Source organism: Pan troglodytes, chromosome 11 (genome assembly GCF_028858775.2).
Source record: "Pan troglodytes isolate AG18354 chromosome 11, NHGRI_mPanTro3-v2.0_pri, whole genome shotgun sequence".
In the NCBI taxonomy this organism is placed as follows: domain Eukaryota; kingdom Metazoa; phylum Chordata; class Mammalia; order Primates; family Hominidae; genus Pan; species Pan troglodytes.
Window position 1 is genome coordinate 9297325 of NC_072409.2, and position 24282 is coordinate 9321606.

Below are 24282 nucleotides of genomic sequence, written 5' to 3' on the forward strand. Positions count from 1 at the left end.
CCGTCCCACCATCCAGCAAGTTGTTCAGGCCAAAAACCAGGGCATCGTGACTCCTTTTTTGTTCACAAAGCCAAATCCAATCCATCAGCAAATCCTCCTTCAGGAGAGATTCACAATCAGGCCAGACACGGCGGCTCATGCCTGTAATTCCAGCACTTCGGGAGGCCAAGACAGGAGGATCACCTGAGGTCAGGAGTTCATGACCAGCCTGGCCAACATGGTGAAACCCCCATCGCTACTAATAAATAGAAAAATTAGCCAGGCGTGGTGGCGCATGTCTGTAATCTCAGCTCCTCGGGAGGCTGAGGCAGGAGAATCACTTGAATCCAGGAGGCAGAGGCTGCAGTGAGCCGAGATCGCGCCATTGCACTCCAGCCTGGTGACAGACACTCCGTCTCAAAAAAAAAAAAAAAAAGAAGAGCTTCACAATCTACCTTAGTAGCATTGCTGTTGCTCTCCCAGCCCAGCCACACCACCTCCCTCCTGGACTAGTGCACTAGCCTCCCTGCAGCTCTCCCTGGTCTTCCTGTATTCGCACTTGCCCTCCTACTGGCCGTTCTCCTCCTCTCCACTCCCGTACATGCGAACATGTTGAAGTCGAATCATAGCTCTCCCCATCTCAAACCTTCCCAGTAGTGTAAATGCTTAAAACCAGCTGGTGGGTGGAGCTCACTTGAAGAATTTGCCAATTCCTGTGGTGTAAACACTCCCATTTTGGCCAACTCCTAGCTACCAATGTGACATCGCTGAACATGGAGAGGGAGAGGAATGTGCACAGTCAGCTCTCGCAAGCCAGTGTGAGCACACCACTGCCCCCACTCCACTCAGAACAAAACACAGGCCGGGTGCAGCGGCTCATGCCTGTCATCCCAGCACTTTGGGAGGCAAAGGCGGGAGGATCACTTGATCCCAGGAGTTTGAGACCAGCCTGGGCAACATAGGGAGACCCTGTCTCTACCAAAAATAAAAGCCTAGCTGGGTGTGGTGGCGCATGCCTGTAGTCCCAGCTGCTCAGGAGGCTGAAGTGGGAGGATCACTTGGACCTGGGAGGTCAAGGTTGCAGTAAGCCATGATTGCACCACTGCACTCCAGCCTGGGCGACAGAGTGAGACCCTGTCTCAAAAAAAAAAAAAAAAAAAAGAGAGAGAGAGAGAGAAGGAGGGAGGACAAGTGGGAAGGTAGAAAGGGAAGGAAGGAAAGGAAAGAAGAGAAGGGGAGGGAAGAGGAGGGGAGAGGGAGGGGGAAGAAAGGAAGGAAGCGAGGGAGGGAGAAAAGGAGGGAGAAAGGGAGAGAAAACAGGAAGGGCAAGCAAGGCAAACAGAGTCCTTACTATGGCCTCTGCAAGGCCCTGCTGAGCCAGCCCGCTGCCTCTCCACTCATCCCCACCCCTCCCCATCACTCAATGCCCTGTAGCCTCCTCCTTGCTGTTCCCCAAGTGTCAAAGCTGTTCCCACCTCAGGGCCTTGGTACTTGCTGTTCCCTCTGCCGGGAATGCTCTCTCAGCTCCTTTCAGGGTAATCTCTGTCACGAACTGAGGTCTCTGTTCAAGTGCCACCCTCACTACCCCCTTCAAAATAATATTTCTCTATCACAATTACCCTTGTTTCATAGACTTTATCGCTGCCCAGTATTTTGCTGTATATTTATTTGTCTATCGTCCTCACTAGACGCAAATTTTACAAGGGCAGGAAATTCACCAGTTCACCCCTCTGTCCCCAGCACCTGGAGGGAATGGCGCATGGAAGGAACCCACTTCTGGTTGGGCACAGTGGCTCACTGTGCTTGTAATCCCAGCACTTTGAGAGGCCAAGGCGGGCAGATCATCTGAGGTCAGGAGTTCGAGACCAGCCTGGCCAACATGGTGAAACCTTGTCTCTACTAAAAATATAAAAATTAACTGGGCATGGTGGTGCGTGCCTGTAATCCCAGCTACTTGGGAGGCTAGGGTGGGAGGATCGCTTGAACCCAGAAGGTGGAGGCTTCAGTGAGCCAAGACTGCACCACTGCACTCCAGCCTGGGTGACAGAGCCAGACTCCGTCTCAAAAAAAAAAAAAAAAAAAAAAAAAAAAAAAAAAAAACACACTTCTGTGGGTCAGGCAGGCACTGAGAACATAGCTGTGAATGAGCCCTGGCTCTGTCACTGAAGCACAGGTTCCAGAGGAAGGCAAGGAGGCCAGCAAAGGGGGCTCGACTGCTCCTTGGGTGCCAAGACAAGCACTGGGACCTTTATCCTGCCAAGTCAGGTGGTATCACTAGTTTTTTTTGTTGTTGTTCTTGTTGTTTTGTTTGTTTGAGACAGAGTCTCCCTCTGTTGCCCAGGCTGGAGTGCAGTGGCATGATCTCGGCTCACTGCAACCTCCGCCTCCTGGGTTCAAGTGATTCTCCCACCTCAGCCTCCCAAGTAGCTGGAATTACACGTGCCCACTAACACACCCAGCTAATTTTTTGTATTTTTAGTAGAGACAAGGTTTCACCATGTTGGCCAGGCTGGTCTCGAACTATTGGCCTCAGGTGATCGGACCCCCTTGTCCTTCCAAAGTGCTGGCATTACAGGTGTAAGCCACCACACCCGGCTGGCATCACTAGTTTATCAAAAGCAGCGTGACTCCCACTTAGCCTCTCCCTTGCTGTTCTGCCTCTCCAACCTTGGGAATGTCCCACGGACTTCACCTGCCTGAAGCCAAGTCCATGCAGTCTGCCCGTTTCCATCAAGGGTGCTGCCCAAACTTGGGAGTGAGCTGCAGAAGCACAAACCCTCAGAGTTTGGGACACTGGGAAGCTGTCCTGCCCGCAGGGCCCTCCACGGGACCCCCAGAGCTCCTGCATTGGAGTAAGGGGAGAGCAACTTTGCAGCCAAGGCCCTGGTCAGCACCTGTTGTTCAGCTTCTTCTAGGATAACACCAGGGACAGAGGACTTACTTTTTTATTCATTCATTCATTCATTCATTCATTCATGGTTCAGCAGGTAGTAACTGGGCATCCACCTAGTCTGGGCCAGCCCCTGCTCCTGGTGCTGGGGGCCCAGTGTTGGCCACAGTAAGCCTGTGCCCTCCCTCACTGGGCTTACCATCCACTGAGAGGGAGATGATCACCAAGTGAACAAGTTCATAGATAATAAAACTTGAGATGAAAATGGGCTCATGAAGGCAACTGGAACAGAGGGCGGATGGAGGCTCAAGTCAGGAGCAACTCAGAGAAAGCTGGAGTGTGGCCGGGCACGATGGCTCATGCCTGTAATCCCAGCACTTTGGGAGGCCGAGGCAGGTGGATCACGAGGTCAGGAGATCAAGACCATCCTGGCTAACACAGTGAAACCTCGTTTCTACTAAAAATACAAAAAATTAACCGGGCGTGGTGGTGGGTGCCTGTAGTCCCTGCTACTCGGGAGGCTGAGGCAGGAGAATGGTGTGAACCTGGAAGGCAGAGCTTGCAGTGAGCCGAGATCGCGCCACTGCACTCCAGCCTGGGGGACAGAGCGAGACTCCATCTCAAAAAAAAAAAAGAAAAAAAAAGAAAGCTGGGACGCCTCTCTCGGGAGGTGGCATCTGAACTGGGCCCTGAACAACCAGAGGGTGCCTCTGCTCAGCCTGGGCTCAAGCAGTGCAAGCCAAGGAAACAGCAAGTGCCAAGGCCCTGGGGCAGCAACAAGTTTGACATTTTGGAGGACCAGGCAGGGCATGGTGGCTCACACCTGTAATCCCAGCACTTTGAGAGGCCAAGGCGGGCAGATCACAAGGTCAGGAGATCGAGACCATCCTGGCTAACACGGTGAAACCCCGTCTCTACTAAAAATACAAAAAAATTAGCCGGGTGTGGTGGCGGACGCCTGTAGTCCCAGCTACTCGGGAGGCTGAGGCAGGAGAATGGTGTGAACCCGGGAGGCGGAGCTTGCAGTGAGCCGAGATCGTGCCACTGCACTCCAGCCTGGGTGACAGAGCGAGACTCTGTCTCAAAAACAAAAAAAAAAAGACATTCTGGAGGACCAGAGAGAGGGCAACATGACTGAAGTACGGGAGTGGGCGAGTGGGGCGGGGGCACAGTGGCTCATCACCTCGTGGGGTCTTCTGTGCACAGTCAGGAGCCACCCTTCAAGTAGGGATCTGATGGGAGTGACCTTCAAGCACCTCAGGGTGGAATCACCTTTAAGCACCTCAGGGTAGAGCCCAGGGACAGTGGCAGAGTGGAGTCAGGAGAGCAGAGAGGAGATGCTGCTGGCCAGCGCTCCTGGGAGAGCTGACCGTGCTCCCTGGCTGCGGGCAGATTTGGGTTACAATTTGGAGGGAGACCCAACAGGACCTGCTCATGGGTTGGATTTGGGAGGTAGAGGAAAAGAAAGGAATTCAGGATAACACCTGCACCAGGTATGGTAGCTCATACCTGTAATAATCCCAGCACTTTGAGAGGCCGAGGCACGAGGATCACTTGTGCTCAGGAGTTTGAGACCAGCCTGGGCAACATAGGGAAACCCTGTCTCTACAGAAAAAAAGTTTCTTAAATTTAGCCAGGCATAATGGTGCACACCTGTAGTCCCAGGTGTGGACCCAGGAGAGTAAACTCTCAAGCAATAGAGGGTAAACGAGGCCAAGGCTGCAGTGAGCTATGATTGTGCCACTGCACCAGCCAGGACGACAGAGCAAGACCCTGTCTCAAAAAATAAAAATAAAAAAGATAACACCTGGGCCAGGCACGGTGACTCACTCCTATAATCCCAGGACTTTGGGATGCTGAGGCGGGTGGATCACTTGAGGCCAGGAGTTGGAGACCAGCCTGGCCAACATGGTGAAACCCAGTCTCTACTAAAAATACAAAATTAGCCAGGCGTGGTGGTGCGGGCCTATAATCCTAGCTACTAGGGAGGCTGAGCCAGGAGAATCACTTGAACCTGGGAGGCAAAGTTTGCAGTGAGTTGAAATCGAGCCACTGCACTCCAGCCTGGGTGACAGAGCAAGATCCTGTCTCAAAAAATAAAAAGGATGACGCCTGGATTTGGGGCCTGATGGCTGTCCGCAGAGACAGACTGCCTTGGGGAGAACAAGGAGCCACGTGGCCATAGCCAATCTTTCCCTTGCCCAGCTCCGGGTACCCCACCATGCTGGCCTTTGTAGGACCTGGTGTCAGACAAACCTGGGCACCACCCTGAACCCACTTGGACAAGCTGGAGGCCCTGGGACGCCACTAAGATCTGAGCCCCACCACCAAAAGCCCTTGACTGGGAATGTGATGCCACCTTCTCGGCTCACTGTGGGGACTCCACGAGGTGACACATAAAGCACAATCTGCACACACCAAGAGGCACGCTACCAGCCAGAGAGTCATTGCTGTCATGCGTCTTCGTCATCTTTGTGCAAATTGGCCCTGCCTCCAAAAAGAAACTGGGCCCTTGGAAGAGGTGCCTCTCAGAGAAGCCCAGGGTCTGGGGCCACTCCTGGAGAGATGGGTGCAGGAGCAGGAGGAAGAGGAGGGGGAGGGGGTAGAGTGGAGTGGAGTGGAGGAGGGCTCTCAGGCCACCACAGTGGGGACAGGCAGCACACGGCAGCCCATGCCACCCGAGCCCTCAGGTCAGGCCCCGTGGAGAGGCTGCAGGAGCACGAGCTTTGGCGGGAAAGAGACCCCAGACCCTTCTGTGAAATGAGGACATCGGCGCCCATTGTGAGGATGAGGCAAGAGAAGCTTCGAAGCACTTAGCTCAGGGCCAGACACATAGGCCGCATGCAGGAGCCACAAGCTCCAGGCTCGCTGCGGGAACCCCCAGACATCAGGGGGCAGACAGCTGCTGGGGCCTGGAGCAGCAGTGGCAACTGAGACATGGGGACCAGGAATTTGCATGGAGTAGGGCAGGAGCCACTCCTGAAGGAATGGCCAGGCCACCACAGTCCGGGCAGAAGCCAGGCCTGGGGCCAGTAGCCAGCAAGGGAACGACCGCCCCAGCTCCAGACACCCAGCACACCTCCCAGCCTTGCTGCCGGAGCCCTCATCCTGCCTTCAAGGAAGGCTCTCCACCCTGTCCATGACATTCCCACAGCTCCCCACATGCCCCGTGTCCTCCTTAAACCTCCATGAGGGACGGAACCGCATCCGCCTCCTCCATGGTCCTTGGGGTCTCCTTGGAGCCTGGCAGAGCAAGTGCTCAGTAAACGTTCGTGGGACAGATTCACAGCCATTATTGGGCTCAGTGGGTAGAAATGTCCACACTGAGCTGGGCACAGTGGCTCATGCCTGTAATCCCAGCACTTTGGGAGGCCAAGGTGGGTGGATCACCTGAGGTTAGGAGTTCGAGACCAGCCTGGCCAACATGGTGAAACCCCGTCTCTACTAAAAATACAAAATTAGCCGGGTGTGGTGGTGCACACCAGTAATCCTGGCTACTTGGGAGGCTAAAGCAGGAGAATCGCTTGAACCCAGGAGGTGGGGGTTGCAGTGAGCAGAGATGGCGCCACTGCACTCCAGCCTGGATGACACAGCAAGACTCTTGTCTCAAAGAAAAAAGAAAGAAAGAAAGAAAGAAAGAAAGAAAGAAATGTCCACGTTGGAGCCTGATGGCCCAGGTTTGAAACCCACTTACCACCAAGGAATTCCCCCATGGCTCGGTTGCCACATGCCCACCTCGCAGGGTGGCCTGCGGAGATTCAATGAGACGGTGCCAGCAAAGCCCTGGGCTGTGTCCGTTCGGTGGCTGGTACATCCACCCTGTAAGGCCATGTTTACTTACCTTGTTTATACGTAAGGAAACTGAGGCTCAGAGGGGTTCAGTCATGGCTCAAGGTCACACAGCGGGAAATGCAAGAGCCACTCCAGAGCCCACGCACACCTTGGCCACCACGCTCCCCACCCCTTGCAGAGGGCAGGAGCTGGCTCTAGAGGGTGTGTGCAGTCTGTCAGCCCAGCAAGGGCCAGGCCCAATCTCACCAAGCAGAGGTGGGGAGCAGGAGCAGGCTGTTCCGTCCGCAGCCCACCCACCTGCCTGTCCTGCCTGGGGCTGGGTCCAGTTACCTGGAGATGACGTGCTGCACTCGGCCTCCCTTTGCAGTGTCCCTTTTGAAAAGCCCCAACTTTGTCTCATGCAAATAACAAGGGTCAAGAAATCTGTCCAGGCTCAGACTGGGAGATCTCACTACAGGCCAGCAAAGGCCCAGCCTCGGGGCCAGAACTGGGGATACAGCCAGCTGCCCCGCCAGGAGAGGAAGCCTCCCAGAGCCCCAGCCACTGTGGAGTACGTCTCATCGCCGCAGCTCTGAGCCTCATCCTCACAGGTCCGTCTACTCCTGGGTGTTGTCCCAGGTATCCCTTGATGTCACCTGCTCAGGGGAGGATGGTGGATGAAGCTGGACCCATCAGGGGCTTCGCCTCTTCACTGGGATTCAGGAAAATACTCCCAGCAGCATCACAAGCACTGAGAGAAATTGAACCGTTCGTCCCTTGGTTCTTAACCACCAAACCCCCCATCCAGGGCCCAGGCAGGAGAAAGAGCACCTCAACTTTGGGACTGAATTCTGGATCCAACTCACATGTGCTGGGGTCCTGAGAACAGAAGCTGGGTCCCAGAGGTCACCAGGAAGGCTGCAGATGCCCGCCAGGGAACTGCTGGCCACAACTCTCCCCAGTCCAAAGGCCCCCTGAGGAATCAGGATCTAGGCTGCCTCCTCTCCCTGGGTCCAGCTCACATGGACTCTCAAACACTTTTCCCCAACACCTCTCACTCCCTGAATCCCCCAGCCCCGACTGCCCACTCCCTCTCAGGGGGTCTCTGGGCCAAAGCACCTACCAAGAACTCACCTCCCCTTCCTTTATCCCAACAGATGTGAGCAAGGCCCCTCTCCTTCCTCTCCCTCCTGACTAGAAGGACAAGCCCCCTCCTCTCTGCCCAAGATGCACCATCCTCCGGCGCTTGTTAGGGGGGAGATCTTTTTATTCAGTTTCCTTTCTTTTTTTTTCTTATTACAAAAGTAATATGTGGATATGGTAGAAAGATTTAAAAATCAAATATGAAAAACATAAAGCAAGGTTAAAACTGACCCGCCACTACTTTTTCTTTTGTGGTTCAGTAATGTTAGGGTTTTTTTTTTTTTTTTTGAGACGGAGTCTTGCTTTGTTGCCCAGACTGGAGTGCCGTAGTGTAATCTCGGCTCACCGCAACCTCCCCCTCCCGGATTCAACCGATTCTCCTGCCTCAGCCTTCCGAGTAGCTGGGATTACAGGCGTGTGCCACCACACCCGGCTAATTTTTTGTATTTTAGTAGAGACGGGGTTTCACCATGTTGGCCAGGATGGTCTCAATCTCCTGACCTCGTGATCCGCCTGCCTCAGCCTCCCAAAGTGCTGGGATTACAGGCGTGAGCCACCATGCCCGGCCATGTTGGCATTTTCATAACTATCTTTGGAAGCAGGAAAAGCATTAAGAATTTTCCAAAAACCCTCATATCCCCACCACCCAGAGATAAGCTCATCACTACCTGGGCCTGTGTTCATGTAGATGGACAGACAGACGGACGGATCAAGAATGCAGATTTCTGCTTTTTTACAAAAAAGCATTGTCCTTCACCTGCAGTCTTTGCAGCTGCCTTCCCCACTAATAACAGATTATCCGCATCTTCCTGGACAAATAAATGGATAATCGCGTCATCTGACAGCCCATAGGATGACTGCTCCCTCCAGCCCCTAACAATCCCCAACTGCTGAACATATAGGGTGCTTCCCAGGTTCTGCTGGAATAAGTCCAAGAGGGAAAATCCTCCAGGAGGGACAGTGCTGCCTGTCTTGTTCACCGCAGCGCCCCAGCACTTGTCCCCAGACTGGAGCAGAGAGGGCTCTGGCAGTGTTTGCTGAGTGAATGAAAGCAAGCCATCCTCCCGGCTCAACCCTGACCTGGGCCTCTCTGGTCCTCTCCTCAGCTCCCTCCCTCCGCCCTCCGCCTGCAGTGGCACTCAGGTACCCCAGGGGCCCCCCATGCCCACCTGCCTCCTTCTTCCTCCCCACTGTGTCAACCTCACCCTCCTTTCTCTCCAGCCCACTGCTCCTCTGCTTGGCTCCACAGCACTCAGAACTGCCCTCTCACAGGCCCCATACCCACCTCCGGTGCTGGCTGCCTGGCACCAGGGCAACAGTGGCCAGTCTCCCTGCCCGTTCCACTCACCTGCTCCAGGAGGGGCACCAGCTTCCTCTCTCCACGGATTCTCCAGGGCTGAACTGCCCCCTCCTGTGTCTGTATAATGCTCTGCACGAGGGCCCCTGCCACTGTCACAGCCATTTCACAGATATGTACCGAGTGCCTGCAGGACCTTCCTAGGGCTAGCAGGAAATAGGACAGATGAGGTGTCTGGCCTCACAGGAGCAGCAAAGCTAGGTGCTGAGTGCAAGGTGGCGGGCCTTAGCCTGCCTCATGTGAATCTCCATCAGCCCCCACCAAGGAACCCCAAGTAAAGAGAAGCTGTGTCTGCAGACAGCCCCCTACCACCCCAAATTCCAACCAGCTGGCTGCCCCTCCCCAACAAAGACCCCGGTGTCCCTACGGCAGGGGTGTGGCTGAGTGCTGGGTGGGGTGGGGACACCCAGGCAAGCAGGCCCAGGAGACCAGCCCCGATCTAGGGGGCCGGGCGAGGCCTCTCAGAGGGAGCGAAGCCTCAGCTGAGTCCCAAAGAAACACCAGGGGTTCCCCAGTGGGGTAAAGGGTTCTTCGAACAGGGCCAAACTGATCAGCGGCTCCAGGAGTGTGAGGAAGAGAGGCAGCCAGGGTGGCTGGACCTTGACACAGCAAGGGTGTGGGCAAGGGCCTGAGGCTGGAGAACAAGCAGGGCACAGCAGAGGATTCTGGGAATCTCTTTGGCCCCAGATTCCCCACTCCACCAGGGGTTGGGTCCTGGCAGCCCTGCCAGCCTCCCATTCAGCCCATGCAACATGTCTACCAGAGCTCCTCAAACTCTGCACCCCTGGCTGAGCTACCTTCGCCGGAGTCCTCCTCTCAGGCATGTGCCTAGGGTCATTAAGAACCCCTCCCTCTTCCTCAGCACCAGCTCCCACCTCCACCCTCCGCTTCCCAGCCCAGGGCCTCTCTCTGTGCTGCTCGGGGCCTTCAACATCCCTTATCTGGGCCAAGGCCCCAGTCCCATCACCAGCATCCACAGTCCCATCACCAGCATCCACAGTCCCATCACCAGCATCCAGCCAGCTGCCCATGAGTTTCCTAAATCCCAATCCTCATCTCTCACACACACCACAGAGGCACCAGTTACATACTTCCCCAGCTCCCCACCAACTCCCCACCGAACCACTGATTCCTGCTTCCGGGTGCCTGCTGTGTGCCAGTCTGTGCTGGGCACTGGGATACAGCAGTGGGCAAGACAGACAGTCCCTGGCCTCCTGCGGCTCATCTTCTAGCAGGGAAGACGAACCTTAAGCAATGCATTTTGTAGAGAATTAAATGCCGCTAGGCAAGTGTCAAGGCCATGTGTGGAGTGCTACGGGCATCCATGGCGGGGGTCTTGGATCCCGAGCTGGTGTTAAAGCCCTCTGCAGGCCAGCCCTGACCTGCTGTTGCAACTGTGTCCCCTGCCAGCCACCTCTCCACATCTATGTGCACAATGGCCCCGCGAGCACATCCTTGGTCTGCGCCCATCACCCAGGTGAGAGGATGCCCACACGCCACCTCCTCCACAGAGTATTCCAGAGCTTACCTAAAGTCCACCCAGCCGCATCACCTTCCGCCCTCCTTTGCAACTAGTTCTCCATCTCTCTGTTTCCCCAGTAAGCTGGAAGTTTCTTGAAGGCAGATTCTTACCTTTTTCTCATCTCCACATTCCTCCAATACCTCATACATACATAACACATGCTTAATGCTTGTGGGATTCAAGAAAAACATATCACCTGACTTAGGCCCAAGTCTTGGGCACACCAAACCCTCAGCTTTGCTCTCCTTCCAACCCCAACCTCTGCCTGGGATTTTCCTCCCAGGAAGGCTTCTTCCTCTCACCTCTCATGAGCACGAAGCGGCCTCTGCCCCGGCGAACCAAAAAGGAGCACAAGTGGCTGAGTTCAGCTTGTCCATCCTGGAGCTCCTGTGGCCCAGGATGCTGGGAAATGACACCCGCCCTTCAGCTCTGCAGCCACCCCCACACTCAGAGGGCTTCTTTCGGACATGTTGAGCCGCTGGGGTGCCCGCAGCAGGCCAACCTCCACCGAGCACAGCACAGGCTACAGGTGCACGTGCCTCCATGGCCCATCTCCCAGGGCCCGAGTGGGCTCCCATCCTGCCCAGAAGCCCAAGCCCACGTCCTCGGAGATCTCACTGCCCCTCGTGCCTTACATTTCCCTGTAAAAATAAACCCAGCCCAACCCGCCACCAAACCGGCGCAGGGTCTGCCTTCCTCCCACAGGGAGAAACGAGCATCCTGCCTCAGCCACCTGCCCCGTGAAGGCCACCGGTACCTTCTCAGGACCTTGCTCCCTTCAACCTCCCGCTCTCCTGGGCCTTCCCAGCATGCAGCAGGAGGCAGCCCCTTGCCAGTCTGACCAGAGCCCACCTTCAAGGCAGTCCCTTGGCCACCACCCTGCCCACTCTCCCGTCCCCACTCCCACCACAGTGAAACTCAGAAGAGAAGCGAGTGATGTCTGGTCAGTATCCACCTCAAGCAGCAGACCATCCCTCCACATCTTCCTCCTAGGGTGGGGGCCTGTGCCACGACGAGCAGACCTCACAGGGTGCAGTCCGTGTTCTCATCCCTGCTCCCCCCTCCCCCACCCCACTAAAGCCCACCCAGGGCCAATTCTCCCTGTATTTGCAGCTTAGGGTCCCCTGCCCACACTCCACCCTCCTCTGTGCAGAAGCCGGCCCTCTCCTCTCCATCTGCATGTTCCACCCATTTGGCACTACACCTCGTCACCATGCCCGCCACCTCCATCCTCTTCAGCCCACCCCAGCGCCCTCATCCTCAGCACCTCCTCTTAGAAGCTAACAGGCAGTTTCGCGCCCCCACGGCAATTCCTCTCCCTCAGGGCCCCCCACCCCAGGAAATGGCACCAAGCCACACAAGCCAAGAATTGGGGTTCTTGGCTGCTCAGCTCCCTGTCATAACTCCCTTCCTGTTAGCGATACCAAATGCAGCCTAAATTGGACCACTTCCCACCATCCCACTCTGAACCCTCACCCAGGCCACTATCCCTGTGCCCAATCACAACTACAACCTCCCAAATGGTCCTATCTCCCCTTCTCCCCAACAAAACCTTCCAGCACCTTCCCATAGAACACTGTCCAAACTCAGCAGAGCCCGCAAGGCCCCGGCCTAAAAGTCTGGCCCCTATACCCAACCCTAGCCCTCCAGGCCCAGGCCTGAGCTCTCCACAGCGGCTCTTTCTTGTCCTCAGGGTCTCAGCTCACAGGACCTTTTAGAGCAAGTAACCCCCTGCCCTGCCCCCATCAACGCCTTCTCTAATTGACGTTATTTTCTCCATAATCCACTGGCTACCTAACACTGTCATATTTGGGTGCACTGCAGTCATGAGGAACATGCAGCCACTACTTGTGAAATGAAGGAATCCTCAAGACCAATGATAGGAACGTCATTATGCCCATTTTTCAGATCAGGAAGCTGAGGCTCAGAGAGAAGTCAACCATGAGGGCCCTCTACTTCCTGGTGAGTAAGCAGCAGCTGCTCAGTTTGAACTCGGGTGTGCCTGAGGCAGCGCAAGGTGATGAGGGGCTGAGGCTTTCCAGTCCATGCAAGGCCTCTAAGGCCAAGAGAAAGGCCAAGGACCCTTGTTCTCTGAGCAAGAGTGTCTTAAGGAAGTCTGGGGCACAGCAGCCCCAGAGACCCTCAACTCCAGCCCAGCAGGGACAGGAGGGGCAGAGGATGGAGAATAGAGGGCCACCCCCTCACAAACCACAGGTGCATGTTCCACTGTCAAAGCCCATCCAAAGGCTCCCTGGCCAGCTTGGGGCTAAGTTGGGAGTCCAGAGGGGCCCCCTTCACCAAGCACAGCTGCAGTGACCACCCGGGATATGCTATGTGCCAGGCCCTGAGCTGAGGACTTCACATCTGCTGTCCACTGCTGGCAGTCACCCTGTGACTGTCCCCATTTTGTGAACTGAGGAAGCTGGGGCTCAGGGGCTTCAGTAACTTACAACCTTGCAGCTGGAACTGCAGACAGCTAGGATTTAAACCCAGGAAAGGCTCAACCCAAATTGAAACAGCTCAAGTCTCAGACACTGTGGCCTGAGAGAAGGGGACCTGATGGAGGTCAGTCATGCAGAAATGGGTTAAACATGTGACATGAAAAGACATACCTCACACAAGTGACAGGTGCAAAACAGAGGCTTTAATCTGAACAGCAATGAGGGTGCAAGGGGCTGGGAGCCCATAGGGGGATGGGGGAGCCAGGAAGGGGTGTCTGGCCCTGGGAGAGAGGTGGACGCTGGGCCTCTTCTGAGAAACTGTCACTGACCTTTGGGACTCCTGACCCAGCCTCTGCCCAGACCATCACCGGATCCCAGGCTGAGCCCCTGTGCTGTGCTTCTCAGTGCTCCCCCTTCCTGAAGGGTGTGTGGACCCAGACACAGGAGGGGGCAGTGGAGAAGGGCAGGCCTGGGGGACGAGCCTGTAAGAGCCAGGCCCAGGAACAGCCCTAGGAGAAACCTTGGTGGTGGCCCTCAATGGGCCTGCCCAGCCCCCACTGGGCCCATTCTGAGTGCCAAAGCCTGGGCTTGGGAGGCTGTCACTTACCTCACCCTATAAAAGCAATGGACAGTTCAGGGAGGTGGGAGGACAAGGTGTGGGACTGCCACCTTCTGGGCCCACCCACCACCCAGGGGAGCAGAGAAGCAGGGCCCAGGGGCCCAGGGTGAAGCTCACAGCAGCGCAAAGGTAGCAGAAGTGGCCGGGCCTAAGACTGCCAAGAGGAATCCAGGCTCTCCAGATACAATGGGCCCCAAGCCCCTCCCTGAGTTTCTGCCATCCCCTCCCTGCCAGGGAAAGTTCTGGAAAGACATGCCTCACCCCATCAGCTGGGCCCTCCCAGGAGCCCAGCACCTACCCAAAGGGCAGCTTCCATTGGCTAGGTTACCCTTAGGGAGCGGGAGAGATGTGGCTACAGTCAGGAAACCCAGCAAAGCCAAGGGCTAGAGAACTGAAGAGCCAGGGGGAGGCTTGGACACAGGGGGCCTCAGGCCCAGGGGGCAGGGTGAAAAGGAGCCTGGGAGGGGCACCAACCAGGACAGCTAAGGCCTCTCCACCACCCGACCCCACCCACCCCACCCCAGCCCACAGCTGGCGGCCAGCCTCAGCTTCCAGCCCTAGCATAGATGGCCACCCCAGCATGGCCTGGGAAACTGACCCGCCCCTGCAAGGAGCAGCTCCAACCCTTAGAAAGGCATCGACTCCAGGAAGGGAAAAGCAATGGAAGCAGCAGGTATCTCTCCTCCCCTCCCTGCGGTGCTGCAGAATAGCCCCTGCTCTCAAAACCAGACTGGACGGGAGCAAAGGGAGAAGAGGCCAGGAACAGGAGAGTGTGGCCGAGTGACCAGGCCCCGGACCCTCTCTTCTGGCCAGTCTAGCACACGGGAGCTCAGAAAACTGGCTACACTTTGGTCACTTCTCCCAACTTGGGCCCTGAAGCCTTATGCTCTGAGCCCCCTCAAGCTCATCTCGCCACCTCACCCCAGTAAACAGCCTCTCATCAAACGGGACGAACAGAGGGAGGGGATGGGGAGGGGCCACTGCTGGGGTGGGGAAGGCAGGCACAGGAACTGTGGCCTGGGTGGCTCTTCGGCTTGGCCCCTCCTAGCCCGACGTGACAGGATGGATGGGCAGCAGGCTCCCGAACTTGAAGTGCTGGATCACAGGGAACTTCTCCAGGCACTGTGAGGAAGGAGCAGGTGAGCAGAGTGGTGAGGGCCACACCACACCCCTGCCAGGACCCCAACAACCGCAGCAGCTCCCAGGTGTCCATCCCGGGCCCAGGAAGTAGCCCCGCCAGGGGATCCCCCAGGCCTTCCTCCCCCAGTTCCTCACTCCTTCTATCCAAAGACACCCACTCCACAACGAGACCCACGAGAGAGAGAAAGAGAGAAAAGGCAGCCCAAACCTACAAGGTAGAAACCGAGAAGAGAGGCAGCCAGGTGACATCACTTGGCCCAGAGAGGGAAGTTGGGAACCTGAGGTGGAAAGAACCCTCCTGATCACTGGGGACCCCCCAGCCCAGGTCCCAGTTCTAGAGAAGAGACGTGGGGACATTTGAATGTAAGCCGAAGAGGCTGAGGCCGGGTCCCAAAGCCTGTTTTCTCCAGCTTTCAGTTCTCTGGACTGAAAAAGGCATCTTGGCACTTCAGAGTGAGACAATAAGAACCAGCTGACATTGAGTTCCCCCCACCCCTGGGCAATTCCCAGCAGCCTGTGTGGGGGGCAGGGGAAAGAGCGCTGAACAGGGGAATGGCTGAGCAGGGGGGAGGCCCGACTCCCTGAGCCCAGCCCAGCCCGGGCTCCTAGCAGAGGAGCAGAGCTGGAGAGCAAGTGACAGGGCCTATCACAGAAGCTGGCCTGGCCCACAGGCAGCCAACCCCAGCTTCCAGCTGCAGCTCCCGCAACAGCACCCCCATGCCCGCCACACCTGGACACTAGCTCTCACAGAAGCCGTTCTGGGCATGCGAGGGTTGGATCTGCCAAGACTGACCAGGGCCTCCTCCCACACCTTTGGCCACAGAAAACAGAGTACGTTAGGCACCTCCTGGCTGGGGTGGAACAAGACTTATGGCCTCAGAGAGAGTAAGAGCCTCACTCTGTGGCTGTGATCTTAACCTCCAACTAACTTAGAGACAAAGGGGTGCTATAACTGGCCCAGGTTCCCTCTCCTCAAAAATCAGCTGTGGAACCTAAGAGGGAGAAGCACCGGGGTGACGAGTGGGCCAAAGAGGCGCCAGGAGGGGAGTGAAAGAAGGATGGAAACCAAGCTCATGGTGGGGTGGGGAGCAGAGCCCTGGCCACAGCCAGGATCCTGGGCCTGAGACACAGAATGCGGGAGCAGGGAGCGGGAGGTGGTCCCTGGGTGGGAGGGGGAGCAGCCGCAGATCCAGACCAGAGGCCAAGGCAGCTGCCATGGTGCTCATGTCATCCCAGAAGTGGTCATAAGAGCCCCCCCACCCCCCAAGGGCCCTGGAATTCCAGAAGGGGTCAAAGGTCAACCTCCCTCTAGCTCCCATAGAAGAAGTTGCAAGGCGAGAAAGGGTGGAGGCAGGGGTTCTTCCCATTCTGCCCACAGGACCCCAGAGCCAGCCTCCTCAGAGCCACAGGAGCTGGGCCAAGGAAGCCTAAGGCTCCAGGGCAGGAGGAGCCTCCAGCCCAGCCTTTCTCCCAGCAAGGCCCTCCCATGTACCTGGGCGGAGCAGCGGCTTCAGACTGCCCCCTGACCTTCCAGCCAGAGGTGATTCAAGCTGGGGAAGGGACTCCTTGGGTCCTGACAAGGTCTTTCTGAAGGCAGCACCCGCACAGCCATGGCCCACAGGAAAGACAGCCCCCCACCCTGCAACCACACAAGGCCCCTGAGAGCACTCGGTTCTTCGGTCAGAAAGGCTGGGACAGAGCAGAGTTAGACCCAAATCCTGAGGCCACCTACTGCCAGGCTGGTCAGACTTCTGTGGCAGCCCAGGAGGCTGACTCCCCTCAATCAACCAGTTCTGACTGGAGACCCAGCCTTCCTACCCACCCCTGGACTGCAAGACTGGCAGGCCTTGGAGGGCCTCCACAGGGGCTAAGAACTGGCCTGAGAAAACAAGCCCTCTCCTTGGACCTCTGTGCAGGCAACATGCCAGCCCATGGGCCCTTCGGGACCAAGGACTAAGGGCTAGTTGCTAGTTAAGTTGTCAATGAGTGTTGAACACTGCAAAGACTTGGTGATCTTTTTTTTTTTTTTTTTCCTGAGATGGAGTCTCGCTCTGTTGCCCAGGCTGGAGTGCAGTGGCATGATCTCGGCTCACTGCAACCTCCACCTCCCAAATTCAAGTGACTGTCCTGCCTCAGCCTCCTGAGTAGCTGGAATTACAGGTGCGCACCACGATGCCAGGCTAATTTTTGTATTTTTACTAGACACAGTGTTTCACCGTGTTGGCCAGGCTGGTCATGAACTCCTGACCTCAGGTGATCTACCTGCCTTGGCCTCCCAAAGTGCTGGGATTATAGGCATGAGCCACCGCACCCAACCAGTGATTTTTTTTTTTTCTTTGAGACGGAGTCTCACACTGTTGCCCAGGCTGGAGTGCAGTGGTGTGATCTCAACTCACTGCAACCTCCGCCTACCAGGTTCAAGCGATTCTCCCGTCTTAGCCTCCCAAGTAGCTGGGACCACAGGCATGAGCCACCACACCCAGCTAATTTTTATATTTTTAGTAGAGACGGGGTTTCCTCATGTTGCCCAGGTTGGTCTCGAACTCCTGGCCTCAAGTGATCCACCCACCTCAGCCTCCCAAAGTGCTGGGATTACAGGCAAAGACTTGGTGATCTTTTTTTTTTTTTTTTTTTTTGAGAGAGTCTCGCTCTGTCGCCCAGGCTGGAGTGCAGTGGCACCATCTCAGCTCACTGCAAGCTCCACCGCCCGGGCTCACGCCATTCTCCTGCCTCTATCTCCCGAGTAGCTGGGACTACAGGCACCCGCCACCATGCCCGGCTAATTTTTTTATATTTTTAGTAGAGACGGGGGTTTCACTGTGTTAGCCAGGATGGTCTCGATCTCCTGACCTCGTGATCCGCCACCTCAGCCTCCCAAAGTGCTGGGATTACTTGGTCCTGAAGGGGTTAATGAGTCAGGCGTGAGCCACCGCGCCTGGCCTGACTTGGTGATCTTAAAGTCAGGGAGTTCCAGCGTCACCCTATACAGGAGCCTGTCCCCTTCCCCACACAGCGCCGGCCACAACTAGGGCTAGAATCTCCCGTTTTCAGATTACTAGAGAGCTCCCCCATCCTGAGTTGGTCATTTTCAGTGTCCTCGTGTTTGCCACCCTGTGCTCAGCCCCCACGGAGACCCCAACAGCCTGTGCAGAGTGGACAGTCCCTGTGTTTCTGCCACACCATCACCATTTTCAATCCGAATATGCTCCTCCCTCATCCTCTGGCAGCCTGGAGTTCTTTTGTCTCTGGAAGGGCAGGTGAGAGAAGGGGACAGGGTCTCTTGCCCTATCCTTTGGGCCTTAGAGCCTGAGTCAAGAGAAGTTTAGAGTCACTTGAATTAAGAGGCTTGTAGAGAAGACAGTACTTCAGGTACCAAGCAGGGAAGGCAGCCAGAGTCCTCTCTTTGGCACACAAGGGTTGGGGTTGGGAGGTGGCTGGTGGGCGATGTGCACCTCTCACATGCTCAGACACCCTGGAGGCGGGGCACAGCAGAGTGAGAGTTCCCCAGCAGCCCCCACTGTGGGACAGGCGGGGGTGGGGTCAGGAACATCAGGACACCAGAGGGCAGTGACCCAGGGCAGAGTCGGAGTGGAGAGCCGGGGGTGGCCAGCTGCAGCCGGAAGGAACCTAGGCAGCTCCAGCCAACGGGCTCTCAGGCCTCTCAGGCCTCTCAGATTAGAGAGGTATGTGGGCTGGAACCTAAACACAGGATGTGAGGTCCAGAGGAAGGGGACCAAAGGGGGAGGGGGCGGAAGGGAGTGAGGGCCCGGTCTGTTCAGTTCAAGCCTCATTAACCCCTTCAGGACCAAGTGCGGGGAGCCAAGCCAACTGGAAGCATCTGTGCTCCCCCACCCCGCTGGCCTCTGGCGCCCTTCCCCGTTGTCCCGCCTCTGCTGATGGGATCCAGGAAGCTCTGGGTCCAATGAAGACCTGGAGCAGCCCCTTCCCAGAAGAGAAGGCCGGCCAGGAGTCAAGAGATGGTGCCCACAGTACAGTGTCTGAGGCCATGAACTAGTCACAAGGGCCAGCCAGAGAACAGCAAGAAGGGACTTTAAGGACCCATCACTCCAGGTGTGGAACTTCACATCCAGCCCTTCCCTGGCCAAGGTCAAGCAGTTCTAGAATTAGTCTTCCCAGGAAGTGGGAGGAGCTAGCAGAAGGGACAGAGTAGAAATAAAATGTCTCCTCCCCACTTGGAAGAGAGAAAAGGCCACCTCCTTGGCTGGGAGAACAGTGCCAAGAGGGCAGGAGTCACCCTCGGCTGCTTGCCAGCAGGGGGAGCTCCAGGAAGCCTCAGCTCTCCTCTCCTCAGCATCCGATTTGAGAGCAGGGAAAACCATTTGCATCAAAATCCCTGAAGCGGTCCATAAGAATGCCAATTCTCAGCCTACCCTCAGACTTCCCACCACTCAGTGATCATACACACTAACATTTGAAGGCAGCACTTTGGAGATGCCTCCAAAGGGTAAGACCCTTCCCAGGTATGCCATGGGAGAGCCAGACTCAGACTGCCCGAGCCTTGAGGAGCCTTCGGCCACTTGATAAGGGAGAAGGGAGGCCCCCATCGCCCCAACTCCCCATGCAGCAGGTCCTTGCCTCAGCCTCCAAGCTCATCAAGACAGAGCTGGGCTGCAGCTTTTCGGGGCTGGGGTGGCTGGTGCTTCTCTGACTGCCCATGCCCCAGATGGGAGATTCTGAGGCCCCAAGTGTCAGAGGGGCTGGCCTAAGATTCAGAGCAGAACAGTGGGGTAGGAGGAAGCAGGAGCCCCAGGCTCCACATCTTTTGCTTTGTCCCCAGCCCAGGACCAAGTGCGGCAGCAGGGACGGGCACACTGGCCAGCCCCCACTCACCTCGGCCTTATACATGCGGATGAGACCCTGGTTCACTTTGGACCAGGAAGGGACGGCGCTGATGTTCCACAGCTGGTTGGAGTGCTCTGCAAATGGGCCAGTCTTCATCTGAAAGAGAGAAGCCACAAGCTGAAGAGACAGGTTCTGGCTGGGAGCTCATCCCTCCTCCCCTGCAGCAAAGTCACACCCATGCATGCGCGCGCACACACACACACAAACGCGCACGCATACAATGCACGCGCAGACACTTGGGGACCAAGCTATAGCATCTGCCCGAGGGGCAAACATACAAACAGGCACATGCAAGTGCCAGAGACAAGGTTCCCCTTTGGCCCTCAAGGCCTGCTAGGAAAATATAACATTCCTTGCCCACCTACCCACAGTCACCCCTCTTTCTCCCACAGCCAAAAAAAGGGGGCCTGATTCCTATCGCCCACCAAATCCAGCAGCCTCAGGAAGATAAGATCTCCACCTGAGCTTCTGGTGTCATTCCCACCGACTCCCCAGGAGCCTCAGAGCGCCTCTCCAGCACAGGGATTCACTTGGGTTCAGATAAACAGCAGCAGCAGCTGGGCCCCACCCCTCCAGGCCCACCCCCTCTCCCCCAGGCCCCCCCACAGGACACGTGGTCTGCACCTGCCACCAGCAGAGCTAGAAGAGATGAGGAAAGGGTCAATTTGCAAGAGGACCAAGGTGGGTATGACCAAACCCAGGTATCCGACAGCCCTCTGCCTGCCATGCAGGCAGGGAAGAGAGGGCCGATGGGAGGCAGGGGTGCCTGAAGCAGCAGCCAGCCTGGCCTGGCCAGGAGGTGGGGAAGGGGTGGCCGCCACAGCAGCTGAAAGAGGCAGGCACAAGGACGGCTCCATTCCTGGTCCTCCCTCTTGCCAAAGAGTCTGACCCTCCAGGAAGGAAGAGAAAGATTCTGCAGCCAGCATGAAGTTCCCATGACGTCAGAAACCACAGAGGGACGCCTGTGTGCCTGAGCATATCCCCGACACTGCGAGTCCAGCACATTTGTATTTATTAACCAAGCAGTTCATAATTCCCCTCGACACAGCCCCCCAGCTCATAGGCAGCATTTACAGGTGAACAGGGCTCTGCACCCCAGACCCATGCTGTAGAGGGAAGACTCTGCAAAGAGGCTGAATCTGGCAAAGAAACAGAGACTTGGAAGGTTCTAGAAACATGCGGGTGTCAGGGGAGGCTGGGTTATTTTTTGAAGGAGAAAAGATAAGCCAGAAACGCTCTCCAAAAAGGGGCATCAGTTCACCACAAGAGCCCTCAGGAGCCCCCACTCTTGAGCCACGGGCTGCCACCTGGTGACCCACTCCTGGCAGGCCTCTTACTTCTCTAGTAAGGGCAACTGTGACAAAACTTTTAAGATTTAAGTCAAAAAAAACCTGTCATTTTATCCCCCTCATTTCCCTCCCCTGGCCCAGGTTCCCAAAAAGCCCATCCAAACACCCATGTATAGGAGCAAGGACAACAGGCTCCTCCCTCCCCTCCTCTTCTCTCCCAGGCTCCACCACAGCCAGGCAAGAGCCCGAGGCACCCGACAGAGACAAAGCCCACTCTGGTCCCTGGGGGCCTTGTCTTGGACCACTGGCTTCACTCAGAATCACCCCAAGCTCTCTCCTCCAGGAGGGCAGCCAGGCACCCCCAGCCCACAGGGGCCTCACCTCTGGGGAGCTTTGTTTCAACTGCCCTGCTCAACCACACTCCACCCCCAGCCCCTACCCCACCCCTTCCCCAGTCTGCAGGCTCCAGCCCTGTGCACACTTCCAGGCCCGGGAAAGCTCAGGGAGCATGAAGCTGTGTAACCAGTTTCACTCTCTGGACAGGGCCCTCTGAGCAAGCAACCAGGAGGCACCCTGTCGGCTTTGTCTGCCAGGGGCCTGCCCGGCAAGGGCTCCGAGGCAAAGGCAGGCAGATGGGCACTGGAAGACAAGAGCCCCTGCCTCCTGGCCAGCCTCACCTACCAGGGCCAAAGAACAGATCCTCAAAAGGCCTCTGGCAGAGCCAGGGCTAGGCCCATGTCCTGGAGCTCCAGTGGCCCTGGGCCCCTACACACAGAAAGGCCAGAGAGGTAGTTTCTTTGGAGGGGCTGCAGGCTGCCCCCCAGGCCTTCAGTACCCCAGGGTCTCCCTAAGTCCTTCAGGGAGGTTACAGTCCTTTGCCTGTAACTCTGGCAAAGGAAAACAGACGAGTGGGGGAAAAAGGAATCGGGGCTGGATGACAAAAAAAAAATTAGCTCATTCTAGCCACAAAGGGAGAAGAGAAAGAACCAGAATGAGCGAGCGAGCTGCAGCCCGCAGTGACCCCAGGGGAATCGTGTGAGTCAGAGCAGCCATATTGAGCAGGAAATTACTCACAGACGCTGCGTTCCTGCCTCTCCACTCCCCAGAGAATCGGCCTTTTGTAAATGGCTCCTCTGTCAGTAACTGGGGGGATGGGCGGGGGTGGGGAGGCTCTGCACAGCGCCTTCCTGTCAGCTCCTTCCCTTCCAGCTGAAATCTGATCCCTCCCTTCCCAAAACTCCAAATTTAGAAGCCAGATTGAAACTGAAATTCTTTTCCTGCCTGCCCTGGGCTCTTAAAGGCGCCAGGGCTGCATTTACAGAGGCTGTAGAGGCCCTGCAAGGTGGGGTCCCTCACCTAGGATGCCCACAGGTATCAGGGCAGTCTTGGCATGAGACCCTGAAAGGGCTGCCTGATTCCACTCCCAAGTTCTTGGTGTTTTATTTAATCTCCCAGTTAAAAGAGCACCATGGTGAATCCAGGGTCTCCAGAGGAAACACTGCCTCCTTCCCAAGCAAGGCGTACAGAACTCCATGCAAGCCTCCAGGTCCCGAGTGAGCTAGGCCAGGCCACTCACCAACTAGGGGCTGCAAAATGCTGCTCACTGCTCCGAGGTGGAAGAGGGTGGGCGCTCTGGAGAACCAACACAACGTGTGCTGCAACCAGCGGCCACGTGGCAAGATGGGCCCTTGCTGCAGCCACCCCGGCTCCTGGGCACACTCCTCCTAGGGTCTACTGTTGAACACCATGCCCAAGAGCCTAGACCCAAAGTGAAAACCCGGACCTGTGGAGAAGGTGCGGAACAGCCAACAACTCTAGGCACGCCCTCCCCTCCCTGTTCCTTCTGCTGCCTCAAATAAATGTCACCAAACCCTCTCCAAGTTCAGTGTGCCTCTCCTGCCACCTAGTGACTACTTTGAGATTTCCTCTAGTGGAGGAACTGGGTCCCAAACTTTGGAAAAGCTTTTGGGGTGTTTATACCAACAAAATCAACCACCCAACTAAAGACAAAATTTTACCATGGAATCAATTCCCAAAATCCTGGAGGCCAGGCCTGGCATGCCTCCTAGTTAGAATATCGACAGGGACCCAGAGGCCTGGCCAGCCGCCAGGGGAGCCCAAACAGCTCAGCCTTTCAGCCACACCCAAGAACTCAGTGTGGCATCTGCACCCTTCTTCCCACCCTGCTCCTCCAGCTTATCCTGAGGTCCCCCAGGGCTCCGCAGACCCCCACATTCCACTCCACAGAGAGCAGCGCGTGACTGGCTTTCAAGGCAGTGAGCCAGGCTGCCCCCAAGTCCTCCCGACCTTGGGCCTGCCACACTGCTGAAGGCAGCAGATCTCCGGGAATGAAGTGGTGGCCGCCCAGCCGTCAGTCCCAGCTCCATTTGCTGACTTGGAAAAAATGTGTCATTCCCCTCTGGCCTCTGGAGTTTGGCAGAAGCCTGAGCCGAATGTTGACCAGGAAGAGCCCGGAGCCAAGGCTGCTGGTTATAACCCAGCTTTCTCCACCTCGTCGGGGGCTCAGAATACACAGCCCGGACGGAGAGCAGCCCCCGTGGCCAGCATCCACAGGCCTGCTAGGGACCTCACTGAGGCAGCAGACATCCGTGCTGGTGTCGGGAAAGGGACTGAGGAGGGATAGAACTATCAAACCCTCTCCAGATAGCTGAGCGAGGGCGCCCTTTGGAAACTGGGGCATGGGGATGGCAGAGAGGATGAGAAGTCCTAACACCTCCCTCAAGAGAGGTCCAGAGAGCAGAGGATCCCCAGCTTTCCTGTGCAGTCGCCTGGCAGCTGTGTTTAGATGCAGGTTCCTGGCTCTTGTCCCCTAAGATTCTGATGCAATAAGCTGGGATGGAGGGCCCAGGAATGTGCGTTTTAACAAACACCCTAGGAGATCTCGCACAAGTGGTCCAGGGCCCACTGCAAGGAATCCTGCCTTGGTGAGACAATAACTTCCAGTTCCAGAACCCAGCCGTGGGGCTGGCTGTCCAGTGACTGCCACCACAGGCCAGGCCTGCGCACTCCCACTCCAGCACTTTGCTCGGGCCCCCGTCCTCAGGCACTGACAGAGACGTGTCCCTTCGACAGAAAAGCTGTCTGCACCAGAAGTTTGCTCCATCTCCTCTGGTGGTTTCATTTTACACATCCACAGCACATGGTTCTACAGACCCTTGTGGGGCCCCACCGAAAGATGCTGACCCTCCCCCACAAACCTCCGCCCGCCCTGACCCTTTCAGACCTGCTGCAGCAGTCACCAAGGCCA

The 24282-nt window shown here is 56.6% G+C and overlaps 1 protein-coding gene and 1 long non-coding RNA gene across 5 annotated transcripts in view; both read right to left on the reverse strand.

Moving 5' to 3' along the window:
- Nucleotides 1-7889: 7889 nt before the first annotated feature.
- Nucleotides 7890-9286, reverse strand: LOC134807626 (uncharacterized). Its single transcript, XR_010148564.1, has 2 exons — nucleotides 9132-9286; nucleotides 7890-8592 (listed from the first exon to the last, which is right to left on the reverse strand). It is a non-coding gene; the product is annotated as an uncharacterized LOC134807626 (long non-coding RNA).
- A 3998-nt stretch (nucleotides 9287-13284) lies between these two features.
- Nucleotides 13285-24282, reverse strand: part of PTPA (protein phosphatase 2 phosphatase activator) — a 38176-nt gene continuing 27178 nt past the window's right edge. For 2 of the 4 annotated variants that reach the window (XM_016961826.3, XM_016961827.4), the window contains 2 exons: nucleotides 19714-19821; nucleotides 13285-14844 (listed from right to left, as the gene is read on the reverse strand). In XM_016961826.3, coding sequence (XP_016817315.1) covers nucleotides 14767-14844; nucleotides 19714-19821 — 186 coding nt within the window. In that variant the 3' untranslated portion in view covers nucleotides 13285-14766. Of the gene's footprint in view, nucleotides 14845-17504; nucleotides 19822-24282 lie in introns of those variants that run through there. The other 2 variants (XM_016961824.3, XM_016961825.4) reach the window with 1 other exon arrangement.